Source organism: Artemia sp. Qi Xiang Cuo, chromosome 16, assembly GCF_049724085.1.
Source record: "Artemia sp. Qi Xiang Cuo chromosome 16, ASM4972408v1, whole genome shotgun sequence".
In the NCBI taxonomy this organism is placed as follows: Eukaryota; Metazoa; Arthropoda; class Branchiopoda; order Anostraca; family Artemiidae; genus Artemia; species Artemia sp. Qi Xiang Cuo.
In genome coordinates, this window is record NC_142809.1 from 17977898 (window position 1) to 18003151 (window position 25254).

General features: G+C 36.6%; 1 protein-coding gene across 1 annotated transcript in view; it reads right to left on the bottom strand.

Moving 5' to 3' along the window:
* Positions 1-25254, bottom strand: part of LOC148942645 (trypsin-1-like) — a 118369-nt gene that overhangs the window by 31428 nt on the left and 61687 nt on the right. Inside the window, exons 3-5 of the mRNA XM_089102153.1 lie at positions 24004-24216; positions 17909-17986; positions 2356-2580 (exon numbers count right to left, since the gene is read on the bottom strand). Of these exons, the coding sequence (XP_088958279.1) occupies positions 2356-2580; positions 17909-17986; positions 24004-24216 (516 nt within the window). The remainder of the gene's footprint in view (positions 1-2355; positions 2581-17908; positions 17987-24003; positions 24217-25254) is intronic.

Below are 25254 nucleotides of genomic sequence, written 5' to 3' on the forward strand. Positions count from 1 at the left end.
TCCTTCTGCTCAGCAGATCCAAAACTAACTTTCAAGACAACCTGAATCAACTGCGCTGTGATTTCATTCTATCGGACTTTCTATTAATATTGACAAGTGGGAGTTTTTAACCTTCAATGTACCGGAAATTGACTCTGTAACCACACCATTTGGCCTCTGCGGTGTCTGAGCTTAGATGTTTTGGTACCATGATTATAGAAACGATCGTTAAAACTAGGCAATCCAATTTTAAGCAAACAACCACTGCCTTAAAACGTTCTTATGGGTCTGTAGCCCCAAATCATAGACATTACTTCAAAAAATCACTGGCCTCATTTTTTCGTTCAGTTTACCAGCCAGATATATTCCACTTAGCGGAGCATCCCATTCGATGAACAGAAGATACAGAAAAAAACAGAGTGTGCTACTATAAGCACGCTTAATTTCCACTTGAAATTCTTGAGCGTTATCAGAATTCCTGATTGGAAAAATACGGTCTTCTATAGCGATACAAACGATAGCTAAGCATTTAGGACATTCAGGACTCAAGGTTAGACTAATGAGACACCATTTTACACTTGCATTTATTTAAGTATTTTGCCTCTATTTTTGTAAAAATTACTATAAAAGTTTTTTTGTTCTTTCTTTTTATCTTTGTTATTTTCTTTTTGTTTATTTTTATTTTCTAATATAATCATTTTGTTGATGGGGGGTAATTAAACTGTCGTTTTCCTCATAAGCAGACTTGATTAGTCAAAAGTGATAGTGGCCGGTGATCTATGTCTAGCTAAGTAGCCCATACTTGCGAACGGGAATTTATAGCCAAAAGGATTATAAACATAATTTTCTTGCAAAAGAAATCCCATAAAGCTGCTATTGAAAACAATAAAAAATTTCGAGATTTTTGTACTAAAAAGACCTTAGAATCCTTTATTAAATAAGAGAATAAATTATGCCTAATTTTAAGGATCTGAATTTCAAATTAAAACATTTCATAAAACAAATTTTGATATTTGGCTATGTCATTCCTATGGACAATTTAAAAAAGAGCTAACTGACCACCTCCTATGCCTAGAGAGTTAGTTCTCTCCTTCGTTCTCTTTTTCCGATCTATATTTCTTTTTAATTTGTTTAATCCACTTGTTTTGATTGGCACGGTATTTTTTGTTGCTGTTGTTTAATTTTTTCTTGTCCTTCTGTTTGATTTTAGTGCTATTATTTAATGTAATATTTAGTCTCCCACTCTCACAGACCAAAGAGGCTTTGTGGGGGTCTAAAGCTTTGTAATTTTTTCTCTGTTTTCTTTGAAAAAATTGATTGCTTGATTGATTGATAAGTTAAAAGTAAAAATAAATTAGAGATAAGTACGTAGCTAAAATAGACTTCAAATACATAAGGTAAAAATTCAGTTAATAAAAACCAACAAAATCATTGTCAATGTTTCGTTGTTAAAATAAACTTAAAATATCAATAAAGCTAAAATATGTTGATAGCATGCAGTTTAAAGTTTTCAAAATAAATCTAATTAAAAAATTTTTTTCTAATTTCGATGAACTGAGTTGTAATTAAAGTAGAATAATAACGCAGAACAGAAGCATGATGTTAAAATGAAGTTAAAATTTCATCAGATATTACTAAAAAGAATAAAATTAGTAAAAGAAAACTTTTGCAGACTGTTTTTAAAACCAAGTAAAAAAAATAATATAGTTAGATTGTGGGGTAAATATGGCAAAACAAAGTTAAAAGTTGACGTAAAAAGAGTTATAATGTAATGATGTAATGACGTACAGGCAAGAACTAAGGCGTGATGTTAAAATGAAGTTAAAGTTTCATCAGATGTAGAAACTTTCTACACTAAAAAAGGAAAGAAAAATTAATTTATCAGACTGCTTTCAAGATCGAATATAAAAATGATAAAGTTAAATTATGGGGTAAATACAGTAAAATAAAGTTCAAAATTGACACAAATAGAGTTGTAACGTACTGACGCAATGTCTATGCCGTAGAGATGCAGAATAGAGACATGACGTTAAAACAAAGTTTTTAACTCTATTTTTAAAATAATGAAAAAAAATAAGTTTCTTAGTGGAGTAAATTCAGTAGACAAAGTTAAAAGTTGACGTAAATAGAGCAGTAACGCAATAACATAGAGACGAAGAATAGAGTTATGATGTTAAAATGACGTTAAAATTTCAACAAATGTGAATAATTAAAAAAAGAAAGCAAATTAACTCAGCAGTCTGTTTTTCAAATCAAATATAAAAAAATGCAGTTAAAGTGGGGGGGGGTTAAATTAGAGTTAATACTTATACAATGCAAATTATAGAATAAAAAATGAGATTAATGTAATGGTCTGTGGCTAAGAATGTCTAATACCAATAATCCGCTTCTGAATTCCACTTTTCAGAGGTTGAACTCCACATTGTGCTGGTAAATATTTGCCACTCATTGTCAACATTGTTGCTTGATTTGGATGATACTGAATTCCACCAAATTTTTGACTTGCACGATAAGCTGGGCCTCTTAAAGGTGAGTGCAACAGGTGTGCACGTGGATTGCCAATGTGAGGTCCCAATGGTGGTCCAGGAAATCGACTTGGTGCTGAAATACAAGTAATTTTTTAGATATATTCCAATTTTTATGTGAACGCATAAGAGATTAGAACCATCTATATTGGAAATTTTGAGAATTTGCTTAACCGAGATAGAGTTGCAGGAAAAGATATAGAGGAGAATGAAAAAGTTTGTGATAACTTGGATGTGAAGGAAGATTTGTTTTGTGAGGAGGAATTAGCAACAGTACTAAAACGATTAAAAAATAATAAGGCTCCAGGTGCTGATAGTGTGGTAAATGAGTTTCTTAAATAGGGTGGCTCTGAGGTTAGAAATAAATTACTGAAGATTATGAATATGATTTTTCAAAAAGGGGAAGTATCTAACGATTTTAGGAAAACCTTAATTAAGCCACTTTATAAGAAAAGCGATAAAACTGAGTGTGGTAATTATCAAGGCATTAGTCTGGTCTCTGTAGGTAGTAAATTAATTAGTAATATGATACTTTTTGGACTGATAGATGCCGTAGACAAAGTTTTAAGAGAAGAACAGTGCGGTTTTAGAAAAGGTAGAGGATGTGTCGACCAAATTTTCACTCTTAGGCTAATAATTGAGAAGTGCCTGAGTTCTCAAAAACCTTTGGTCCTTAGTTTTATAGATTATGAGCAAGCGTTCGATTCTGTTGATAGAAGAGATTTAGTCAAGGTTTTATCCTTGTATGGTATGATATGATAAGATAAGATAACGTGTATTTAAAGCCAAAATGTGGCCATGTTCACAAATAACATACAAGATTAACAAATTACAGCACTCGTCACAATAATAAAGAAAAAAAAATAAAAAAAAATAAAATAAAATAAAAACTACTCTCTTATTTTTTTAAAAAGCTCGTCGGTATGCCGTATGGCTTTACAAATAAAGTTTTCCAATGGGCTTTTCAGGAAACTAGGAAGCAGCACTCCATCATATTCAAATAAATATTTACCCGCAAACACTCAACATTCATCCTAACTCAAGCGAGAATCCAAATCCTCCTCCTCTTTCTGACCCAGAAAAAAAGCAAAACTGCCGTCCGGGACACTATTCCTCCTCTCAAAAACTTTCAATCTCGAACGAATCGGAAGGCAATTAGATCGTAGCTGCATCCAAGATGCAGCTACGATCTAATGGCATACCACCTACGATCGTATGGCATACCAGACAAATACATTAAAGTGATTAGTGTTATGTACGAGAATAACATTGCTGCGGTTAAGGTAGGAAATGAGGTTAGCAGATGGTTTTGTATTAAATCAGGAGTTAAGCAGGGTTGTGTTCTATCCCCCTTTATATGGATTATTTTGATGTACTTTGTCTTAAGGAGCACAAGAAAGGCAATGGAAGACCACGGAATCAAATTGGGAGGGAAAAGTCTCCTGGACTTAGCTTATGCTGTGTATTTAAGCATCCTGATGAAAGTGTGAGCAAAATGAATGAAGTTTTAGAGGTTTTGGGAGTTCAGGGTGCTAGAATAGGTTTTAAAATTAATGTTAAGAAGACTAAGTCACTAAGGAGAAATGCCATCTATCTTATGTTCAATGTTATTGTGACTGAGTTGGCATCTTTGCTGTAACTTGAAAAAGTTTCTGAATTATTTTAAGGTTTTTTTTTTTCCTGTTGTTGTTTACCCTCTAAAGATAGATATTTTGCCAAATAGTGTTTGTAAGACCTTCTCTAATTACTAGAATAAGCCCTTTTCCCTGGGTATTTTCACCAGCGCCATCTTTTTCTCTGGTAGATTGGCACGCCATCTATAGCGTCAACTTTTATAGCCAGTTTTGATTTCTTATCGTTAAGAAGCGTGCTGGGAACAAGCAGAAGAGGGGAAGGAACCTCCCGCAAAGGACGTATTGTACCCGCCGGTATTAAGTTACCCATAAATTGCGGGGGACAGTTGAGGGGTTCCTTACATTTCCCTTATTCCGAGGTTCCTTCACTCTGTATGTATTCAGCATTCGGTGCTGATGACATGGACCGCTGGGTCACTCGTTTATTGTCCTGTTCTGAATTTTGTCCAAAACAGTATCGAAAAAGGCTTTCCCAGATATTATGAAGAAACATATGTCTGAATTTTTCACGCTCGCCCAGGTTTCTGATGCTAGGAACAAATCTTCCAGTTTTGCCATGCTGGGGAAATTCAGCCTAAGAGAGTGGGTACAAATGCGTTTATTAATAGTGTCTCTGATATTATCGATACTATTGCAAAGTATGATGCTGATAATGTTGGTCTGCCAGTCTTTGTTATCCGCCATCCTAGTGAAGTACCACTTATTCCTGCGATGCTTTTTGTGCGTTGAGTTGCCGTGTAAACTCCTGTTTGTCTAAGCTGAGCTCTATGCCGAGTGTGTGAGAGCTCTCTTGCCTGGAACAATTGGATGTCCTCCATCGTTAATGCAAGAGTGTTCTGTCTCTTCAAAACTGTCCTATACAGTCATTCTAAAAAACTTACCTATTGACCTCAAAGATCCTATTGAGCACAAAGAGACCCTTGATACCCTGGATTGTCACGATGGTATTGTAAGTTTGAGATCAGATCCTGTCAAGAAAAGGAGGGTAGTCCATACCCGTGATAAAGCCTCAGCAGTCTCTCTCGTCGCCACTGCAATTAGTCAGCTAAATGCATCCTCTTATATCCATAATCAAAAAGTGTTTGGTATTGTGAGTAACATCCCTGTTCTTCTGCAAAAATCAGAGCTTACTAGTATGATTCCCGGTCTTGTTGATGCAACTAAAATTGGAAATTCCAGATCCTTCCGCCTTGAATTTCTAGACGATGCTGCCTTAAATAAAGCTATAAATGAGGGTTTGCATTTGAGATACGAGCTTTTTAAAATTAGACCTTTCCAAAAGTTACCTCGTAGATGTTACCGTTGTCAATCGCCGAACCACATTGTCGGAAATTGCCCACTCCTATCGACTAATCAAAAGTGCTCACGATGCGCTGGTGGACATTGTAATACAAGTGATATGCACTGAAAGCCCGAATTGCGCCAACTGTGGGGGAAATCATGTTTCATATAGTCTCAGATGCCAAGTGTTAAAAAAAGCTCTGAATAAGGATAAAAAAAGTTTGTTTCACTTAATATCAACGGAACCAAAGACAAAGATCTTCTTATTGATGAGCTTCTTGATTATGATATAGTTTTCCTACAGGAACATTTTCTAACTAAAGCCAATACAGATACTCTTAAACGGTCACCCACCCACCAAACATTTGTACGGGAAGCTAAAAAAACGCGCGGTCGACCCTCTAGGGGCCTTGCAACTTTAGTTCGCCTCACTAAGAAATCTGAGCTTATTTCTTCTGATCATAACTTACTGGCAATAAAATGCGGTAATATGGTCCTCCTCAATGTCTATATGCCATGCAATCGAAAGAACATTTCTTCCCTATCTGTCTTCGCGGGTTCTTGTAATCGACTCAGGACTGTTCTGCTAAGAGTGACAACTCAGGGATTAATTTTGATTGTGGCTGGTGATATCAATGCCAATCTTCTGTCCCAATCTGAAAGAAGTGACCTGTTTTTTGATGCTTTGCCAAGCGGCTATCAGTTAGTCAATAAAGATAAACAGTTTACCTAAATTCATAACCGCGATGGTTTTAAATGAAACCTTAATCATATTATAGTTTCAAGTGGATCTCTCGTGATCCCTGCTGTCATTGTATTGGATGATAAAATTGAGGATGATCACTTGCCTTTAACTTGTAAAATTGAGTCGTCTGCTCTACTGGCTTATAACCATTTTTCTTACATAATAAATGGTTTGTTAAGCCAAATTGGAAACGAGTAAATTCTGAAGTTAATTTGTATGTTCTTTGCTCGTTATTATCAAGCCTGGAAGTGGCTTTTCACCTTCTACAAACCTCTGTAAGGTCATCGACAGCTAAGATCGATTTAAATTGTTACTATTAACAGATTGTACATTGTTTGAAGGCAGCTGCTTCAGTTTCAGTTCCTGTTGAGCGTGTTAGATTTGGTACCAGAAAACCATTATTGAATGTGTGCCCAGAAGTGAAAAAAGCTAAACAAAGTGCGAAGTTTTGGCTTCGCCTTTGAATTGCTTGTGATCGGCCCAAGTCTGGTTAAGTATTTAAAATTAAGCAAAATGCGATGCGTCAGTTTAGATCTTTGCGTCAAGCCCGCCTGAATGGTTTGGATGGCCCCTCGGATCGGAAGTCTTGGTCCAACGTGATTATTAGCAGCAAGTGTGTGCCTGCTACCGTTTCGATTATCAAAATCAGTGATTTTGTTGCTCATTTTACTTGTGTTTTTTCTACATTTAAACATTCTATCCAGTCCATGTTTTCTTCCTTATTGCATAATACTCTTCCTTGAGTTCTTCGGCAAGTCCATATATTATCAATATCTAGTTGTGATCTCTATCGGGCTATTAAGAGTGTTAAGAAATCAAGTGCTCCTGACATGGATGGTCAGTGTTACAATCATTTCACCATTAAGTGTCCTTTATTATTAACACACCTTCAGCTCTTATTCCAGATGTGCTTAGTACAGTCCTTAGTTCCAGATAGTTTTCTTTCGGGAATTGTAACATCAGTTTTGAAGAAGGGAAAGGACGCAGATCAGTGTTCCAGTTATCGACCAATTACAGTGACCTGCTTCATTAGCAAGCTGTTCAAGTATGCCGTATTGCCTGAAGTTTTGACAAAATGTGATTTTTCTGATTGTCAAGTTGGGTTCAGAGCCGGTTTTAATTGTTCTTAAGTCCATCATATACTTGGTCAGTTGCTAGTCTTGGCAAAAACGAAAAAGAGGCCACTTTAATTTTACTCGATTTATATCTCGGATGCTTTTTGCAAAATTATACATTTGCAAGTACTTCGCTACATAGTAAGACTAGGTGTCGATCATTCTACAACTTAGATTCTACAGTATTAGCCGTCCAGATCGTTGGTTTAGTTAATATGAACATCTGATGCATCCGAACCTATCTTAGTAAAGAAGGGAATCCGGCAAGGTGGCTTGCTGTCTACATATATTTTTAAAACTGTGCTTGCGGAGTGTTTGCGACTGCTATCTTCTAATGTGTTTGTCGAAAATACTGCTGTTAGTCACATTACCTATGCTGATAATGTTCTGTTAATTAGTCATAATAGGTCAGGCCTCACAAAAAATCTAAAGGTTCTCATTAACGCTTTGAGTATGATTGGGCTTTCTATAAATGCTTAAAAATGTGAGTTCCTGTGTTTTAATATTTCTAAACTAGCTCCTCCTTTACATGTGGGTACAATACTACTCAAGTGTGTCTCAAAGTGGAAATTGCTTGGGATTACTTTTTCGGATACACTTTTGACTACATGCTCGTCTCTGGTTGCTAGTGCTCTGCAGTGCAGGGGTCGGCCGCGACGAGGTGCGCGAAAAAAGTGACTTTAGTTACTTGAGGACACCAAAAAAGTGACAAAAAGTGACTACTCAGAAACCGTCAGAGCATAGGCTGATGGATTACAAGGAGGCCAATTACTACCGTAAGATCATCACTGGCCTATGAGAGCCCGAGAAGATACGGACAGAAAGGCTGAAATCCCTGTTTTTTCTTCAACTGATTTTATTTACTTACACAAAACGATAACTTCAATAAACGTACGACTTCGAATAGGGTACTAGAAACGAAAACTAAACTTCGGTAAAGAAAAAACTTCAGTTATTGAAAAACAAGCTTCCGCCACGACTAGGTATAAGCAATCACAGGATATTATGTCATCACTTCTTTGACTTTTTCGAAAGGCGATCAATTATTTCGAATTTTCTCTTCAGAACAAGTACTTCAACCGATTCAGCATCATCTGCCCCCTCCCTTTCTACGGAGCGAGCTTTTAATGCTACTTCCAGCATACTACGAGCAAGACCAATGTCCAGGAAGTCCTTCTCTTCCAAAGCTTTCTTCAACTGTTCCCCTGCCGCTCTAGAAGGGTGTCACCTATTTCCTTCTTCTGCTAAACCATCTCTTTTTTCGTACAATGTCTGAATCTAGGTCCGTTATTTTCTGCTTCTTCCGCACCATCTCCTGGATTTCTTATTCAGCATCTTTCTTCTCAACTTCAAGCTTCTCTCTCTCTCTGATTCTTCCTGTCTTCGCTCAATAAGGTATAGTTCATAGCTGGCTCTAGCTGATCTAGGCAGACAAAGCAGCTTCTTTGTGATCAGCACACGCTCTGGTCTGTTCTCATAGTCGCGGAGCGCATCCGTAACAAAAGCCTTAGGATTCAATGTCTGCTCTTCTGTACAAGCTTGAAGGCTAGTCATCAGCAGAGCTGACCGAGAAAATCCTCTCTCTACGTCTGCAATTCCATGACAGAGCGACAGAGCTGCCCGGACGATCCGACCTAAGGCCTGATATTTGGTTTCACCAGATGGTGTCTTAAGTTCCAGAACTTTTGTCAATAGCTATCGATTCGAGTACTCTCCGTGGGTGGTGGCACGGGATCTGACTGTAATAACAATGCTTCTCCCTGGACTTGCTCGATGTCTGTCTCAAGTGCTCTAGCGATGTAGAGGATATCACTGCAACTCGCTCTTTGGAAATCTGGACTGGGAGGGATTAGGCAGGCAAGGCTTTGGAAAAACTCGTTGTTCACAGGGCATTTTGTCAGCAGGTACTGTACGGCAGCTTTGATATGTTTCCTGATTCTCAGGAAAAAAATTCCTGTCTTTCAGAAAAACTTTCGAAGAATCCAGGGCAGCCAGGACCCTTTCATTACACAAGGATCGCTGTAGGTAAACATCTGCAGTACTATCTAAGCCTTCAAAACCACCGAGGATCCGGAGATTGACATCATCAGCCGGCACAATCTGCCCCAAAAGAACTGTGCATAGCCGTCTCAGCTCAAAGTGTACAATATGAATTAACGGCTCCTGTCATTGAAATACACTAGTAAAAGCGGTGAAAGTTGCTGCAGAGCTTACAATGAACTCAATTTCGACTTTCATTGTTTGCTTTTTCAGCCAACTTACAATTTTCAAATATTTTGCATTTGACATCAGGTACTTCAGATTATTTTTCTTTGGCACAAACTCTAGGAAATATTCTATCAATGCAGGGCACTGTTCGATCAAGCGGCTTACTGCTCCCTCTATGGTGAGCCATCTCGTGGGGACGTGCTTCACAAACTTATGCTGAGGAACTATAACTTTCCGTTGGCACTGGCTGAAATCGTCAGAACAAGCTAGCCATCCGCTGAAAAAGCGGTAAACAGCCATGATCATATCAGAGCACTCCTCCCCGAGTTCGTGTAGCCCTTTCAGGAATGCATTATGCACTGCATGAATGTTGCAGGTTCTGATATTCAATAGGCCTTTGAACTGACCAGACTTTCTTATTGACAGCTGAGCCATCACTTGCAAGCATCAGCAATCTCTCAAGTGAAAGTCTGTCGTCTTCAATACTCTGCAGGATTTTCTTACTCGGATCTTCACTGGTTGCATGTCTCACATAATATGTCTGAAGATGCCGAGTAACCACTGTTTCCGCTCTTTTGACCAGTAGTGAACTCTTATTTGGAGCTCTTTTACCCTACCATGGTTCGTTGTTTCATCAAATTCTAGCACAAAATCAGATTTCTGGATATCATTGACTAGAATTTCTCGAAAGTACGGATAAATAGCATCCGTCAACTAGTATGTCATTTTTTTAGCATTTAACGAGAAGCCTTCTGGTACGGCATCAGGGAACATTGTTCGGAACACCTCGGCAGTATGATCACACGAAGCTGCAGCAAAAGAACTAGCAATAGTCTTTAAAACTCAAACTATCTCCACCCTTGACGCTGCATCTCGCTGCTTGACGCTGCAGAGCATTTCTAGATTCTTTTGTGATACTCTATCGCCACTCTGTGAGTTTGGGTGGTTTCCGGTTGGAGCTGATGCAGTGAGTCTCAACTGAAGCTGGTTTAACATGACAGAAGCATTCTTTTTGTGATCTTGTGCGGCTGTATGTTGAAGAAAAGCCTGGAACCCTTTCTGGCAGCTGAGTGTCTTTTTACAAACTTTCTAATAGAACGAGCTGTCATTGTCACTCCCTTTTGTGCACCACTCTTTCACTTTATGCCCAGCGCCGTCTTCCTTACTGAGCCAGCTCTTCAGAAATTTTGTCCTGCCCATTATTTACAGCGACCTGAAATAGGAATGAGTTTTAGGACGGAATTTGAAAACACATAAAAGCTAATACAAACTGACAAAATCAATGAAAACACGAATTCAATCTTACATTTTGACATCCTCAGACCTGTGGGCATGCATGCCTTTTGCAGGAAATGGTCTAAAATCAAAGAAACTCGATAACACTGAAAACATCAAGAAGGAATCTCGGCCTAACTGTCCGTTTGCTAAGCAACCAGGCAAGAATGGATGCTAAGTGAACCAACGGCCTGAAAAAAACCATAGGTAGTTACGGTACGGTAGAACTAAATCAATCAAACATCTTATTTGCAAGAGCCTAGATTTTAACACACACACACACACACACACACACTAACCACGTTTATCACAGCCATAGACATTGTGCGTCTTGAAATACAGTCCAAACTATTAAAAAAAGACTTACCTTTTTCATGAATTATGCCACAGTCGACAGTCAACTATAACCACAGTATATAAATTATAGGCAGTATTATCTTTCCCTATCTCACCCATTATAAAAACCCGGACCGAGGTGCGAGTGCTCCAGAGAACGTATAAACATAAGCGACATTAGATCTTTTCACGGGTAGACAAGTCAGATTTCTCTTGAACGTGAAACTTGGCTTCAACGTTGCAACACTAAATTTTGCATAAACTAATTTTAAATTAATGTATTCCAATGCATATATGAAAATCGGTAATTAGTAGCGCAATGTTATTATTAGATGTTTTTAGGAGTTAAAAGTAGGTTTCGAAGTCTCAAGTTGGTTTCAAAGGCATTTTGAGAAAGTTTCTGCCAAAATACGTGTTCCAGGGTAATTGGACCGCTGATGGCAGATCAAATGAGAGGAGCTGTTTGTACGCACCGAGAATGAAGAGCGTGAAATTATCTGCGGTAAACTTACTGCTAGATCTTTATGCTGTGACTATAACATACTGTTTCACCAAAACAAATAGGTCGGAAAAGTTGAAAAAGTGACTTTAGTGACAAAATGACAGAAATAGTGACAAAAAGTGACAGGTCCAAAAAAAGTGACAAAAGTGACAAAAAGTGACTGCGGCCGATCCCTGGCAGTGTATTCGCTTCTTATATGGTAAAATCTCGCTTAATAGAGGGAGGTACAGCCGCCGAGGCTTATGTAAACTTTACCATAGTTTTTTTTTCTCCTTCAATTCTTTTTCTTTCCGGTTTTCAGCCTTTAATGCGCAAAAAAAGACCGTCTTCAGCTAAGGAGAGGCTATTTTAAATATTGTAAACGTTAAATATTTTGAATATTGTAATTCCTGCTATATTTACCTTTATGGTACAGAAATCACAAGATTATTTCTCATTTTGGACTTATCAACCCTCTAGTGCTGCTTGACAACATCGCTAAGGACCTTAAGGACCAATACTCCAAGGAAGATATATGCCAGTGACCCCCTCACTTATTTTTTTTCAGATTAGAGATTTATAAACATTGTTATGTTATTTATGTTGAGTTTTTCTTATTATTTCCTTATGGATAATATTATTTTGTTTTGTTTTTTTTACTCCGCATTTATTTTATATTGCGGGTTATAAATAAACTTACTTACTTAGTTACTAAGGCTAGGAATAAGTGAAGATGAAAAGTTGACGTTGGGTAATGAAAAGATATATCAGGTGGGCAGCTTCACTTACCTCGGTAGTATTATTAGTAAAGATGGTAGGAGGACTAAAGATGTTAAAAGCAGATTAGCCAAGGCTCAGGATGTTTTTTTCACAGTTAAAAAAAAGTTTGGAAGATCAGTAAGGTTAGTCTGCATGACGCATTAACAATTTTATAATCTACAGTAATGACACTGGTTAGATATGGTTTTGAAGCAAGGGCGCTCTGAAAATCAGATGAAGATTTTCTAGATGTTTTCCAGAGATATCACTCACGGATTGCTTTGGGTACCCACCTGACTGACCGTATTTCAAACAATAGACTATACGAAAAATGTGGTTCAATACTGCTCTCTAGGGATATAATGAAAGAATGGTTGAGGTGGCTAGGGCACGTTGTGCGGATGAAGGATGGCCGAAGATTGTTCTTTTCGGCAAACCGTCTAGGGCTAAACGGAAAGCAGGTCGTCCCCGTCAGGGGTGGGAAGACGTCATAAAGAAAGATTTAAAGGAAATGGGAACTTCGTGGGCGGGAGGCTATGAATAGATTGGGGTGGAGGAGAAGCGTGCGTAGCTGTGTTGGCCTCAGGCGGCTTGGTGCTGCGGTGAGTTGTTAGCAGTAGTAGTAGTTATTTTTGTCAAAATACTGACTTTGAAAATGGCTTTACAAATAATTTAAATATTTTATTCATTTTTTTCTACATATAGAAATTTTGTAATTTTGTTTCTCCTATTATTTTCTTATGACGTATTTTTGGCCTAATCCCAAAAAGGCCCATGGCTTATGCTAGTTTTACTATTGGTTTCCTCTTGTCCTCACCATTATTAGTCCTTTCACAGGATTTATCCTGTTTTTCGCTTTAGGATTCATTTTCGAGAGCAGGGAAAAATGTTGTTCACATAACAGTAAAAATTTATTCGTCTCTTTTTGAAAACGAATCTTCTGATTATTTATCACGTCTATAAAATTCTATCCCGTATGTATAGCTATTTTTATGGTAGTTGTAAAAATTTCTTTTTAAAAATGGATTTCCAGGGTGGGCAATGTTTACGCATCTAATGTTTCAAAAGCTGATTTTAATTGGCTGAAATATTTTACACAAACGTTAGGCAGTGGACAAAAAAAAACACGGAAGTCTAGTGCTATCTAAATTAACAATAATCAGATATAAGATAGGTGACACTCAAAGTTTGCAAATATAAATTGGATAACGTTTAAATTTCCTAGAGGGGGGAAAAATCAGTGTTGTGGTCTCAAAAATCAGTGGGTTTGATCTCAGCTTGGTAATGCAAAACCCAAAGTTCGAACTGAGCTGTAGCACCACGCTGCAGGGCCAACTCAAGGACCAAAGTAATGAATAAGCGTCTTTAATCCAGTGCATACATCATAGAGGAAGAATGTGTGTACAAAAAGCCAAGCGACCATGTAGCTGTTATAGCTGCATTCCATCTTCGCATTTCACATCTAATTAGTCAGATGATAAACGAAGCGTTGTCCTAAAGCACTGAGCCGTTTTCCTTTGGCACTGTAGTGCCGAATGGGGAACTAACTGACCATCTATCATAACTTTCCGGCTCGGCTTTGGCTCGAGATCCTTCCCAAGGGAGTAGACATTCATTGATATTGTCCCTATTCACAAGCCATATAGAAATCCAGCCTATACAGCTTCATATAGGCCAATCAGCCTCCTCTGAGGCTTATGAGGTTATTTCTAACAAAACCCTTTACACATACCTGAAGTCAAATAACCATATTAGCGGGAAGCAGTTTGGGTTTAGCCGGAAACACTTGACACTTGACTGCTGAATAGCCAGCATCAGTTCTGAGTTCAGATTCTCGCCCAAGAGTTCAATACTAAGGTTCTGTATTTTGGTGCTTAGAAAGCTTTCGATCGACTGTAATTTCTCTGTAAAAGGGTTTCGACCATGGTGATCCCAATGGTACGATTTTTATTTTGATCTGACGCCATTTTCGAGGGGTTTCAGGCTTTTTTTCGAAATCATCATAAATTTCTTCTCGCAATAAACTTTTACTTTTGAGACGAAGAAAAACAATAGTCACCATTCCTCAACCAGTGTCAGATAGCAATTTGTTTCCACTAGGCAATTTTTTCCGAAACATGATTTTTGACTTTTGATTCTGACCGTTTTAAAGAGTTTATAGTAAATTCTCCCAACAGAATAATGAGACTTACTAAGGGGGCTGGGAGGGGGAGTATACGAGAAGGGTCCCTTGTAAATCTCCAGTTAAGGGTTTTGGAACATAATTATTACAATGGTACCGTTTTATAATTCAAAGCTTTTCAACTTAAGAAGTGGCAAAATAGGTGCTGTTTTTTGTGCTATTTAGAAGCTACGAATGGCAAAACTGATTTAATTTGCGTAGATATGAGCAATAGCTTTTAAATCAGCCAATTAAATGTCTCTCTAAGGAAGTCTGGCAGTCCACTGATCCATATCTATCCCGCATGGAACATAGCGTCAAAACTATCATTTTTAGTGCCATTTGGCAATTACATTTGATAGAATTTATAAATAAAACATAATTTCAAGTAATATTTTTAATTTGAGTTATCAAACATCTGTCTACAATATTTTTGTAGCCCACTAGCCCCACCCCTTGAGAAATGGCACATAATGTACCATTTTGTGCCATATAGCACTTCAAGATGATGGAATTTATAAAAAGCATGTAGATGTGAGAAACAACTTTCTAATGAGCCCTTAAGCATCTCTCTATGATGTTAGTTATCATTCCTGAATCAGTGTCAGATGGAATTTTTTTTCACTAGGTAGTTTTTTTCTAAACGCGTTTTGTAATTTTTGGTTACCATAGGCCGTGGTTCGCTCTTTACTAGGTTGCAGCTGCCGCTGCAACCATGATTAATCCCGTTAAATATCGTGGCTCTGATAACCGTGCGGGGTTTTCTATTTCCTTAGCAAACCCCTTTTTTGAAGCAGCTATGTGCGTGATAGAACTGACATTTTTCCAGGCCTTGTCAATCAAAATCAAAGAAGTCAAAAATGTTATTTTCACATTCTCAGTTTTATCAATGCTATCCAGCAGAATTTATATATTTACATAGAGTATTACCAAGCAAGATACCCTTATTATGAATTCAAATTATCGAGGGGTTTCTTTTTCAATTTATCAAGTCTTTTTCAAGACAACGCAAAAGAAGTTCTAATTATCCAGAGATTCAAATTATCGAGTGTAAAATTATCGAGAGTCGACTGTATATACATATATATAATATATCATGCTTTTTATATATTTAACTTGACAAAGCCACCATGAAGTGCCTTATGTCACTTAAAAATCCCTAAACCTGAAGTTTTAATATATATATATATATATATATATATATATATATATATATATATATATATATATATATATATATATATATATATATATATATATATATATATATATATATATATATATATATATATATATATATATATATATATATATATATATATATATATATATATATATATATATATATATATATATATATATATATATATATATATATAATCGATTTTTCTAACTCGTCAGGCTAAATTGGTCAGAATTTGCCGTCTAGCCAGACAGATAAGCTAACTAATAAGCGAATCAGAGACACTAAGTATTTTCAGCCAAGAAAATGGAAAAATGGGTTTAAAGAGAGCTAAAAAAAAAAATGGATAAAAGGACACCTAGCTAATAATTAATAATAATAATAGGGCCTGGGGTCAAACAATGGGTTTAGAGAGGAAATAATAATAAGCTATAAATAGGACATTTATCTGATAATTAGGGCTCAGAGATTATCCTGAAAGACTGGCGTATGGGAGTGATCCTACCACTGTGGAAGAGAAAAGGTTCCAGGAGGGAGTGCAAGAACTATAGAGGGATAACGCTCCTCTCGGCATCAGGCAAGCTTTTTTCTATGGTTTTGTTACAGAGATGCTTTGCACACCTCCGACGAAAGCGGAGAGTAGAAAAGGCTGGTTTTATGCCTGGCCGATCAACGACAGAGCAGATATTCTCTATAAGACAAATCATCGGGAAAGCGAACTTCAGCAGGCTTTTATTGCTGATGTTGATTTCAAGGCAGCGTTCGACTCAGTTGATCGTAATTCTCTATGTGATCGAATATCCTAGTTGATCGAATATCCTTGTTAATACTGGCCTTTCGTCAAAATATATACGCCTACTCAGGGCCGTCCATCAAGAGACAGAAATCTGTGCGCAAGTGAATGGTAGACTTAGCGCGTTCTTTCCAATAAGAACAGGAGTCACGTAAGGTTGTTCAGTTGCTTCTGAGCTATTTAACTGCATTACTGATCATGTTATGAATTGCACAACCCAGAAGTTGAGCTTTGGATTCAAGTATGGGAATACAGTTCTCACTGATTGTGACTTTGCTGATGACATAGCACTAGTCACCAACTCCAAGTCACAGCTGCTCATGGCTCTAAAGACACTTCTGGGTTAAGCTGCCAGGACAGGACTTTCATTAACTGGAAGAAGACGAAAGTCATGGTACTGCAGCCAACGTCAGACGCCGATAATTCTATATCGGATCGCTGCATCGACAATGAAGTTGCTGCCCGCGCAGCCAAGGTCTCTGCTGTCTTCGGTAGACTGAGTCATATTTGGAAGGAGTCAATGATCAAACGGGCCACCAAAATGAAGATCCTTGGAGGGTCAGTCTATTTGATCCTGATATACGCAGCTGAAACTTGGCCTACAGCTGCAGCTGTCCAGTGCCGTCTCAACACTCTTAAATCTAAGTGGATTCGGACAATCCAGGGAATCTGATAGACAGACTTTGTCAGCAACGACCGCCTACGTAGTATGGCTTCCCAGTCACCTTATCACACCTGGTTGCCGAGGGGACACTTTGTCGGTTAGGACATCTTTTGCGACTGCCTACCGACACTCCGGCTCGGATTCTTTACGACTTTGAACCAACTAGCAGTGGCTGGAAACTTCCAAGAGGAAGACCCCAGTTCCGGTGGAGTGATAGTCTTGGGAATATGCTGGACCAAGCTAAAATTTTTCTGTCTGATGCAGAGGCCCTTGCTGCAGACTGCCCCACTTGGATTTCCCTCAAACACATGAAATTTCATGTTATCAGACAAAAGTAACTAACAAAGGAATTTTTGTTTAACAATTAGAACTGTTTTTGTACCCAATGGGCAAGTCCTCAACCTAAAAGTGATTTCCTATTGTTAAAACATCTAGAAAATGCTCTTTTTTGGTGCAGATTCCTTAACTGAACAAACCAAGAACAAAATTGAAGGAATTATTTTTTTGGCTAAGATACACACAATTAAAATTGTGGAAAAAATAACCCCAAAAAAAGGATGCGAACAGAAAAGGAGGAAAAGGAAAGAGAGGAAAAAGAAAACAAACCCAAAGAAGATGAGATAGAAAGAAAGGAAAGATTTTCTCTATACCTTAGCAAAAATGAAAATGTTGAGAATAATATCTACTTTTTTGTGAAATAAACCATTGAATCCGTATTAGAGGACAAAAAAAAATTGAATATGTAGATAAAATATAATTTGGTTCCTACCTCGTGGGATCTTATTCCGGGCTGGGGCCGCCAAATGTCTCAAAAACTGCGGATGCGCTGGATTAATTCTGAAAGGACCTGTAAAAATGGGTTTGTATTATTAAGATGAAGAAAACTTCATATTCTTTCCTATAGCGTCGCCCAACACAAATGACAAGGTTCTAACTAAAATCGGCTCTTAGGTACCCGGGTCGGTGCTTTTTAATATTTAAAATCGGGGCAGTAGTTTTATTTCGAGACCCAAAGGCTTCTAAATTCAGCAGAGGAGCTTGTAATTCTGGTACCCTGGGAAATCTAAAAAGGACTTTGAAGCAGCAGCATTATATCACAAAAATGTTCTCGAGGCAGGAATTTTTTCGATTTTTTTTTTTAAGACAGAAAAGGTATTTTGGAAAATCTAGGGTGTGGGCTTTTTTAGCCCACTTATCTTTTGTATCTCAAAACGATGATACAAAAAAAAAAATGTTCAAAATCTAGAGAGAAACTGCGAAACCCCTCCAATCTCCAAATTGGTGTTTGTATTTCGAAGGGTGGAGCCTCTGGGAATTTTTTCCGCAATTTCCCTTCGCAACAGAAATAAAGTTGCAGCAGTAAAAAATGTTTCATTCAAATGACTTTACATGTGTTACTCTTAGAAGGAGTGGGGGGGGGGTGAGATAGTATATAAGGAATATGTATTCCCATTTTTCTTCTATTTACACTATTGACTAATAATTTCCAAGCAAAGGGGTTTTTGAAATAAGTGATCCTATCTATACCCAGTATGCAATCGTATCATCTAAATTACTTAATTGATCTCCTGAGCACCGACATGATGAGCACCTGAGCATGCATCAAAATTTGTCTTTTTTTATCAAACACTTCGTGATAAAGAACTGTAAGTAAGGAGCGACCCGGCTCAATGGTAACCGAAACTCTAGAAAACGGCATTTTGATACAAATAGATGCATCAAAAGAATTAGATTTTAATGCTGATTTCAAATATATAAGTTTTATAAAGTTTAAACACCCATATAAAATTACGCGTCTGAGAAAATTTGGGTGGTTTTTGACAAAAAGGGTAAAAGCCCTCTAAAAATTGTAGAGCCTTTATAAAAATAACACCATCATATTCCGCTTATCAGAAAACCCAACTTCAGTCATTTGAAGGACCTATATACAAAAATGTGGACTTTTGCATTTTTTACTAGACATAAGATCACGGATGCGTGTTTATTTGTTTGTTTGTTTGTTTTTTGTTTTTTTTTCCAGGGGTGATCGTATCGACCCAGTGATCCTAGAATATCGTGGGAGAGCTCATTGGAATGGAAATTAAAAGTTCTAGTGGCCTTTTTAAGTGACCAGAAAAAATGGAGGGCAACTAGGCCCCCTCCCATTCTCATTATTTTCCCAAAGTCACCTGATCAAAATTTTGAGATAGCCATTTTGTTCAGCATGTTCAAAAATATTATAAGTATGTCTTTAAGGATGACTTAATCCCCCGAAGTTCCCGGGGGGAGGGCTGAGAGTTATGAACTTTACACAATTTTAACATACAGTATTGGTTATTGGGAAGTATACAGACGTTTTCAGGGGAGATTTTTCCTGGTAGTGGGGGGGGGTCGGGGGTTATGTGGGAGGATATGTTCATTAAGGAATTTTTCATGGGGGAAGGGACATTGCTATGAAGGGGACGCCGGACTTCCCAGCATTATTTAAAAAAAGATCAGAAATTAAATATAAAAAAACAAGTTTTTCAACTGCAACAGCAGCAACATCAAACTTTAAAAGAACAGAAAATATATATATATATATAATTGGGTTCACCCCCTAGTCAATACCTTGCTATTTAAGCCAAAGATTTTTTAGTACTTTCATAATAGCTATTTATTCTAAATAACGGCCTTTGTGATTAAGGGGTCATTTTTAAAGAATTGGAACAAAATTCGAAATTTCGCTTAAAGAGCAAGGAATTGACTAGGGAGCGAACCAGGAATTGACTAGGGAGCGAAGATCAAAACCTGCATTTATTAAAAAACGTTCAAAAATTAAATAAAAAAAAACAATTTTTTTAACTGAAAGTAAGAAGCGACATTAAAACTTAAACAAACAGAAATGATTCTGCATATGAAAGGGGCTGTCCCCTCGTCAACGCCTCACTCTTTATGCTAAAGTTTGACTTTCTCACAACTCTATTTTTTTTTTAAACAATGAAAAACTTTAGCGTAAAGAGCGAGGCGTTGAGGAGGGGACAGTCCCTTTCATATACAGAATAATTTCTGTTCGTTTTAAGTTTTAATGTTGCTCCTTACTTTCAGCTGAAAAAACTTGTTTTTTTTTTATTTGATCGGAGTAAAGATCTAAGGTGAAACTTAAAAAGAAAAATTATTCCTTTATAGTATACGCAGCATGTACCTACAAAACTAGCTCACATAAACTTACTCATCATATTTCCCTATATGTGAAGACTTTCGGCACTTTCTTGAAAACAAAAACATTATATTATATTTGTAGAGTAGAAATATAAAGGGCTTTAGACATCTTTTAGAATAGATAAAACAAGGCATTTTAGGATGTTTTTATATAATTTGAATTCACTTAATTTGGTGTGTTTTATAGATTTTTGTAGTTAAATCTTAAGTGAGGATTTCTGTGTAAGGTTTATAATTGACGATCTAACCTCAGAATTTGTATCACAGCGTGAGAGTCTCTGTAAATTAGTAAAAAAAATAGGACTTCTTCAGTTTATATTATGGTTTATCAATTTTTGATTTCACATAATACTAAATTGCATTTCCTCAGTCAGGCTAAAGATTTATGTTACTATTTTTTGATAATATGGCTTATGAGTTCAATGAGTTGACTTGAAGTTTGTCGGTTTAGTAGGCTCTTAATGACTTTTCAGTTATGAAAATAAAACGGTTCTTTTTTGTTGAGTTGCTTTTGGAGAATTTAAATCGGTAACAAAAAAAACGTTGATGTAGGATCGGTAAAGAACTATCGAGAGCCTTATAAATTAGTCTTTAATTTTCTGCAGGTTACTTAAAGACTTTTTTGCTCCTAAAACAATTCCTTTTTCCGTCATATATTTTTCATTAAAGTACGAGTTTTTCAAAATTCTATAAATATAGAGAAAAATAATTCGTTTATTAGACCTAGTTTTGCAGATATGTCACATAAGCTGTGAAACAATATTTTTGTTTGTTGTAAGTTTCAACTTTTATCGTTACTTCCATCAGGAAAACTTTACGTTTGTAATTAGTACTTTATTGTTTTTTATTCTTTAAAAAGAAACACTTGATTTTTTTTTGGGGGGGGGGAGGTATTTAGAGAAGGAGAAATTTTACATACTAGTTTTAAATAGTTTTTAAGTCAATTGGCAATCTGGAAATTTTTACTCACAGACATAAGCCAAAATTTTGGTTCAGTGGTAAAACACGAGACTTCAGTAGCGCAATCTCTTTCATGAATTTAAAAGATACTGGAAATGTGTATTTTTTATCAAAAGAGCTCAGTATCTTTACAGGTAAAATTCAGTTATTTCCATGAAACAGAAAAAATATCGTAATTTTATTTTTCATTAAGTTCTTTTCAACACATGCTTTTTAGTTTTCACTTACTAAGGGGGTTGGGAGGTGAAAATACCAGAGGGCGGATTGAATACCTCCATTTAATTGTTTTCAACCATAGAGATTACAATAACGCTTCTGTTCGATTCTCAAACTTTCGACTATAGAAATGGCAACAAAGAGCGCTATTTTTGGTGCCGTGTGACACTTGAAAATGAAGTTTTAAGCCGAAATTTATAAAAAAAATCATATGGAAATGATAGCTCTGGCAGAATTAAACAAAAAGAAGATATATTACTTTTAATGATGCCAAAACGATTTTTTTCACGATTAGGAGCCCAAAACTTCCGGATTTGTCGTAAATTTTTTTTATGTAAATGACAAGTACGCCTTTGAAGTTTTCAAAAATCCTCAATTGGAGATTTAAGGCTACTCATCCAAAGAGCATCCCTTTTCTGCAGAAAAAGAACTGGAGTATCTTCTTCTGTTCCTTACTTCCTGTGGATGACGTTACTGAACCTTTGCTCGTAAATCTCGGGAGGGGACTCATCTGAACGGAAATAACGACACATAGTGTCCCTTTATTGTAGTTAGATTTAAGAGAAAAACAGGTTTTTTCAACGGAAACTAAGGAGCAACATTAAAAAAGTCAAAACAAACAGAAATTATTACGCAAATGAGGGGAGTTTCTCCCTCCTCAATACCTCGCTCTTCACACTTACAACTTAAGTTTTTTACAACTTAAAAAAAGCTTCTTATAGTTCGAATCAAACGACCTTTGTGTTTCAGGAGTCGTTATTAAAGAATTACGATAAAATTCAAACTTTCGCGTAAACAGCAAGGTGTTGAGGAGGGGGCAACCCCCTTCATGTACTAAGAATGTTTGTTCATTTTAAGCTTTAATGTTGCTCCTTAGTTTCAGTTGAAAAAAACTTGTTTTTTTTATCCCACCTCCCCTCATAAATCTCCTCTAGACAATTCAATCCCGGTGAAAATTTACTCTAGACAATTACTTTTATCATCTCCACACGTAAAATTAAGTCGCAAAAGAGAAAGTAGGACAATTAAAAGAACTTTGCATATGAGTTCTGTCAAACTCCCCCTGTGTAAAATTTCTCCTGAAAAGTTCACCCCCAAGAAACTTCCCTCCCTATGAAAAATGTTTCCCGTGTACAATCCCCCCAGAAGAAAGTTCACCATCCCCCAGTCCGAAAAATGTATGCAAACTCCCCAATAACATATACTATACATACAAATTTCCCCCTTGTATCCCTGGCCATGGATCCTTTCGAGGGGTAATTAGAGTATTTTATTTCAAATCTGTATTTATTCGTGAATAAACTAAACTAAACTAAACCTAAAAACAATGGGCAAATTTAATAACTTAAAGACTTTTCCCCATGGGTTGTAGGATGTCATGTTATCTCCAAATGTAAAGTTATTGGACCTTTCAACTATGCTGGACAGAATAGCTATCTCAAAATTTGATTGGACGATTTTTTTGGGGAAAGGACGTGGGAAGGGGGCTAGTTGCCCTCCAATCTTTTTGGCCACTCAAAAAGGACACTAGAACTATTAATTGCCGTTCAAATGAGCTCTCTCCCAATGTTCAAGGACCACTGATTCGATGTGATCACCCCCGGAAAAAAAAAATAAACATGCATCTGTGATCTTTCTTCTGGTAAAAAAAAATACAAAATTCTACATTTTTGCAGAGAGGAGCTTGAAACCTCTACAATGAGGTTTTCCGACACACTGAATCTGATGTTGCTATTTTTATTAAGACTTTTAACGACTTTGTAATTTTTATTTGACTTGAAGGAGCTGTTTCCCTCCTTTTTCAAAAATCCGGCAAAGTTTCGCAGGTTCGTAACACTAAATTTAATGGATCTTATATAAGCCGATTTTTTATGTGTCTACCGATGTCTAATTCCTGTTTTATTAGGGTTTCGCTTACTTTTGAGCCGTGCTGCTCTTTACTCACAACTCGTTACCACGAACTGTTGGACAAGAGACTACACAGCAGCAAAGTAATTACTCATTCCTTTTCGTGGAAGAAAACATCAATTTTGGCTGATCAACTTTTTACACAAGGGGTCAAAATGGTGAGAAATGCGAATTCTAGGTGGCCAATCGATTTTAGATCAAGTTTCTCAGGTTTTCTTTGCTATTTTCCTTTTTTTAGTCGTAAGCTATATCACTTATTTTTCTTAATGTATGTAAACATCTCATATAAAAGCAGTAGTAATTAAAGATTAACGTTTATATAAAAACATTGTCAACTTGGCTGCAGTTTTGAAAATTACCACCGTTATATTCGGTTCTATCCCTTTCTTGCCTTTATATTTGTGTATTTCTTCTAGAAAGGTAGCTTTAATAAGTGAAATTCAAGCATACAACAAAAACTACAGATTATTTTTGAAACTTTCGACTGGATCGTTAGTGGTATGATATTAAAAGTTGGCCCTTTCATGTTTTGTTTTATGTTATACATTAAAATGCTCGATAATGGTTCTATCTCCCTTTGTTGCAATAAGGAAATCTTACCAATTTCATTTCTTTCAAACCGTTGATCTTCATCACTATCTTCCTCGCTACTTTCTAAAAACCGGAAAGTTGGTCGAAAAGGTCTTCCAGCACGTTTTAGGTCTTTGTGACAGCATGAATAGAGCCACGAAGGACTATCACAATCCCCTCCACTAACACCACCTTTCGCCCAACAAAGAAATGAAAGTGTACACTGACTGCACTGCGGCTGTCCTGGAAATAGTTGTTCGATTTAGAAAGTAATCTGACGAAAACAGAATGAAATTTAGAGAAGAAAATATAAGTCAAACCAGAGTATATTGCTATAAATTAGACACAAAGGGAACCATAAATTAAAAACACTCAAAATGAAAAGAAAGAAAAATGGGAAAAACTGTTTGCAGCCAACAATAAGCATCCGATAAAGCTAAATCTTTACAATGCAAATAATTTAAGGAAGTAAGCCAATATTCTAAGGAGGAATTTGGAAAGGGTAAGATGTTATTGGAAAAATTCAAATTCTTAATTAATTATTTATGTGAAAATTATAAAGCATGGAATTGACTTGGAGTTTGAAATCTTCATAAAAAAATTCCTGAACAACAAAGACACTAGCGCCCTTAAATGACAAATATTCTAGAACATTTTAGACCATATACTTCAGAGCCAGGGCCGTAACCAGGATTTTTTTTTGGGAGGGGGGGTACAAAAAAATAGAAAACGCATCAAAAATCTGCTTATATTCATCTTTGTTACGTTTTTTTATGAGTCGGACAAACATTTCGCGAGGATTCAAACCCCCTAACCCCCTCCTCCCTGGATACGGCCTTGCTCGGAGTTAATGCAGAATTACTCCTCCTCAGAAGAAAAAATCGTAAAAATCTCAAAACAGCTTTAAAAAATCATAAATAGTCACATATCATTCCTAAAAGCGATTAGTTCTATTTTACCCCCCCCCCCTCGACTGTGCAAATATATAGCCTAATTTATGTATTTTTCATACATTTTTCTATGTGTCACTCAAAACGATTTAGCTGCAAAAAAACAACATTGCCGAAATTAAGAAACGGAAAATGATAGGTAAACATATAATGTTAGCTATAATTTAGCGCATTAGGGGTGGGGGTTAAAGTGCTGCGTTTTTAGGAAAGATACTAGTAAGTATTTTAGAAATGATAAAGTTCATTTCAGAATTTTATAGTGTTTCGTTATGAGGAGGAGTAGTTCTGCACTAGCACCAATACTTTTTTGTTACTAATGTAGAAAATGGTA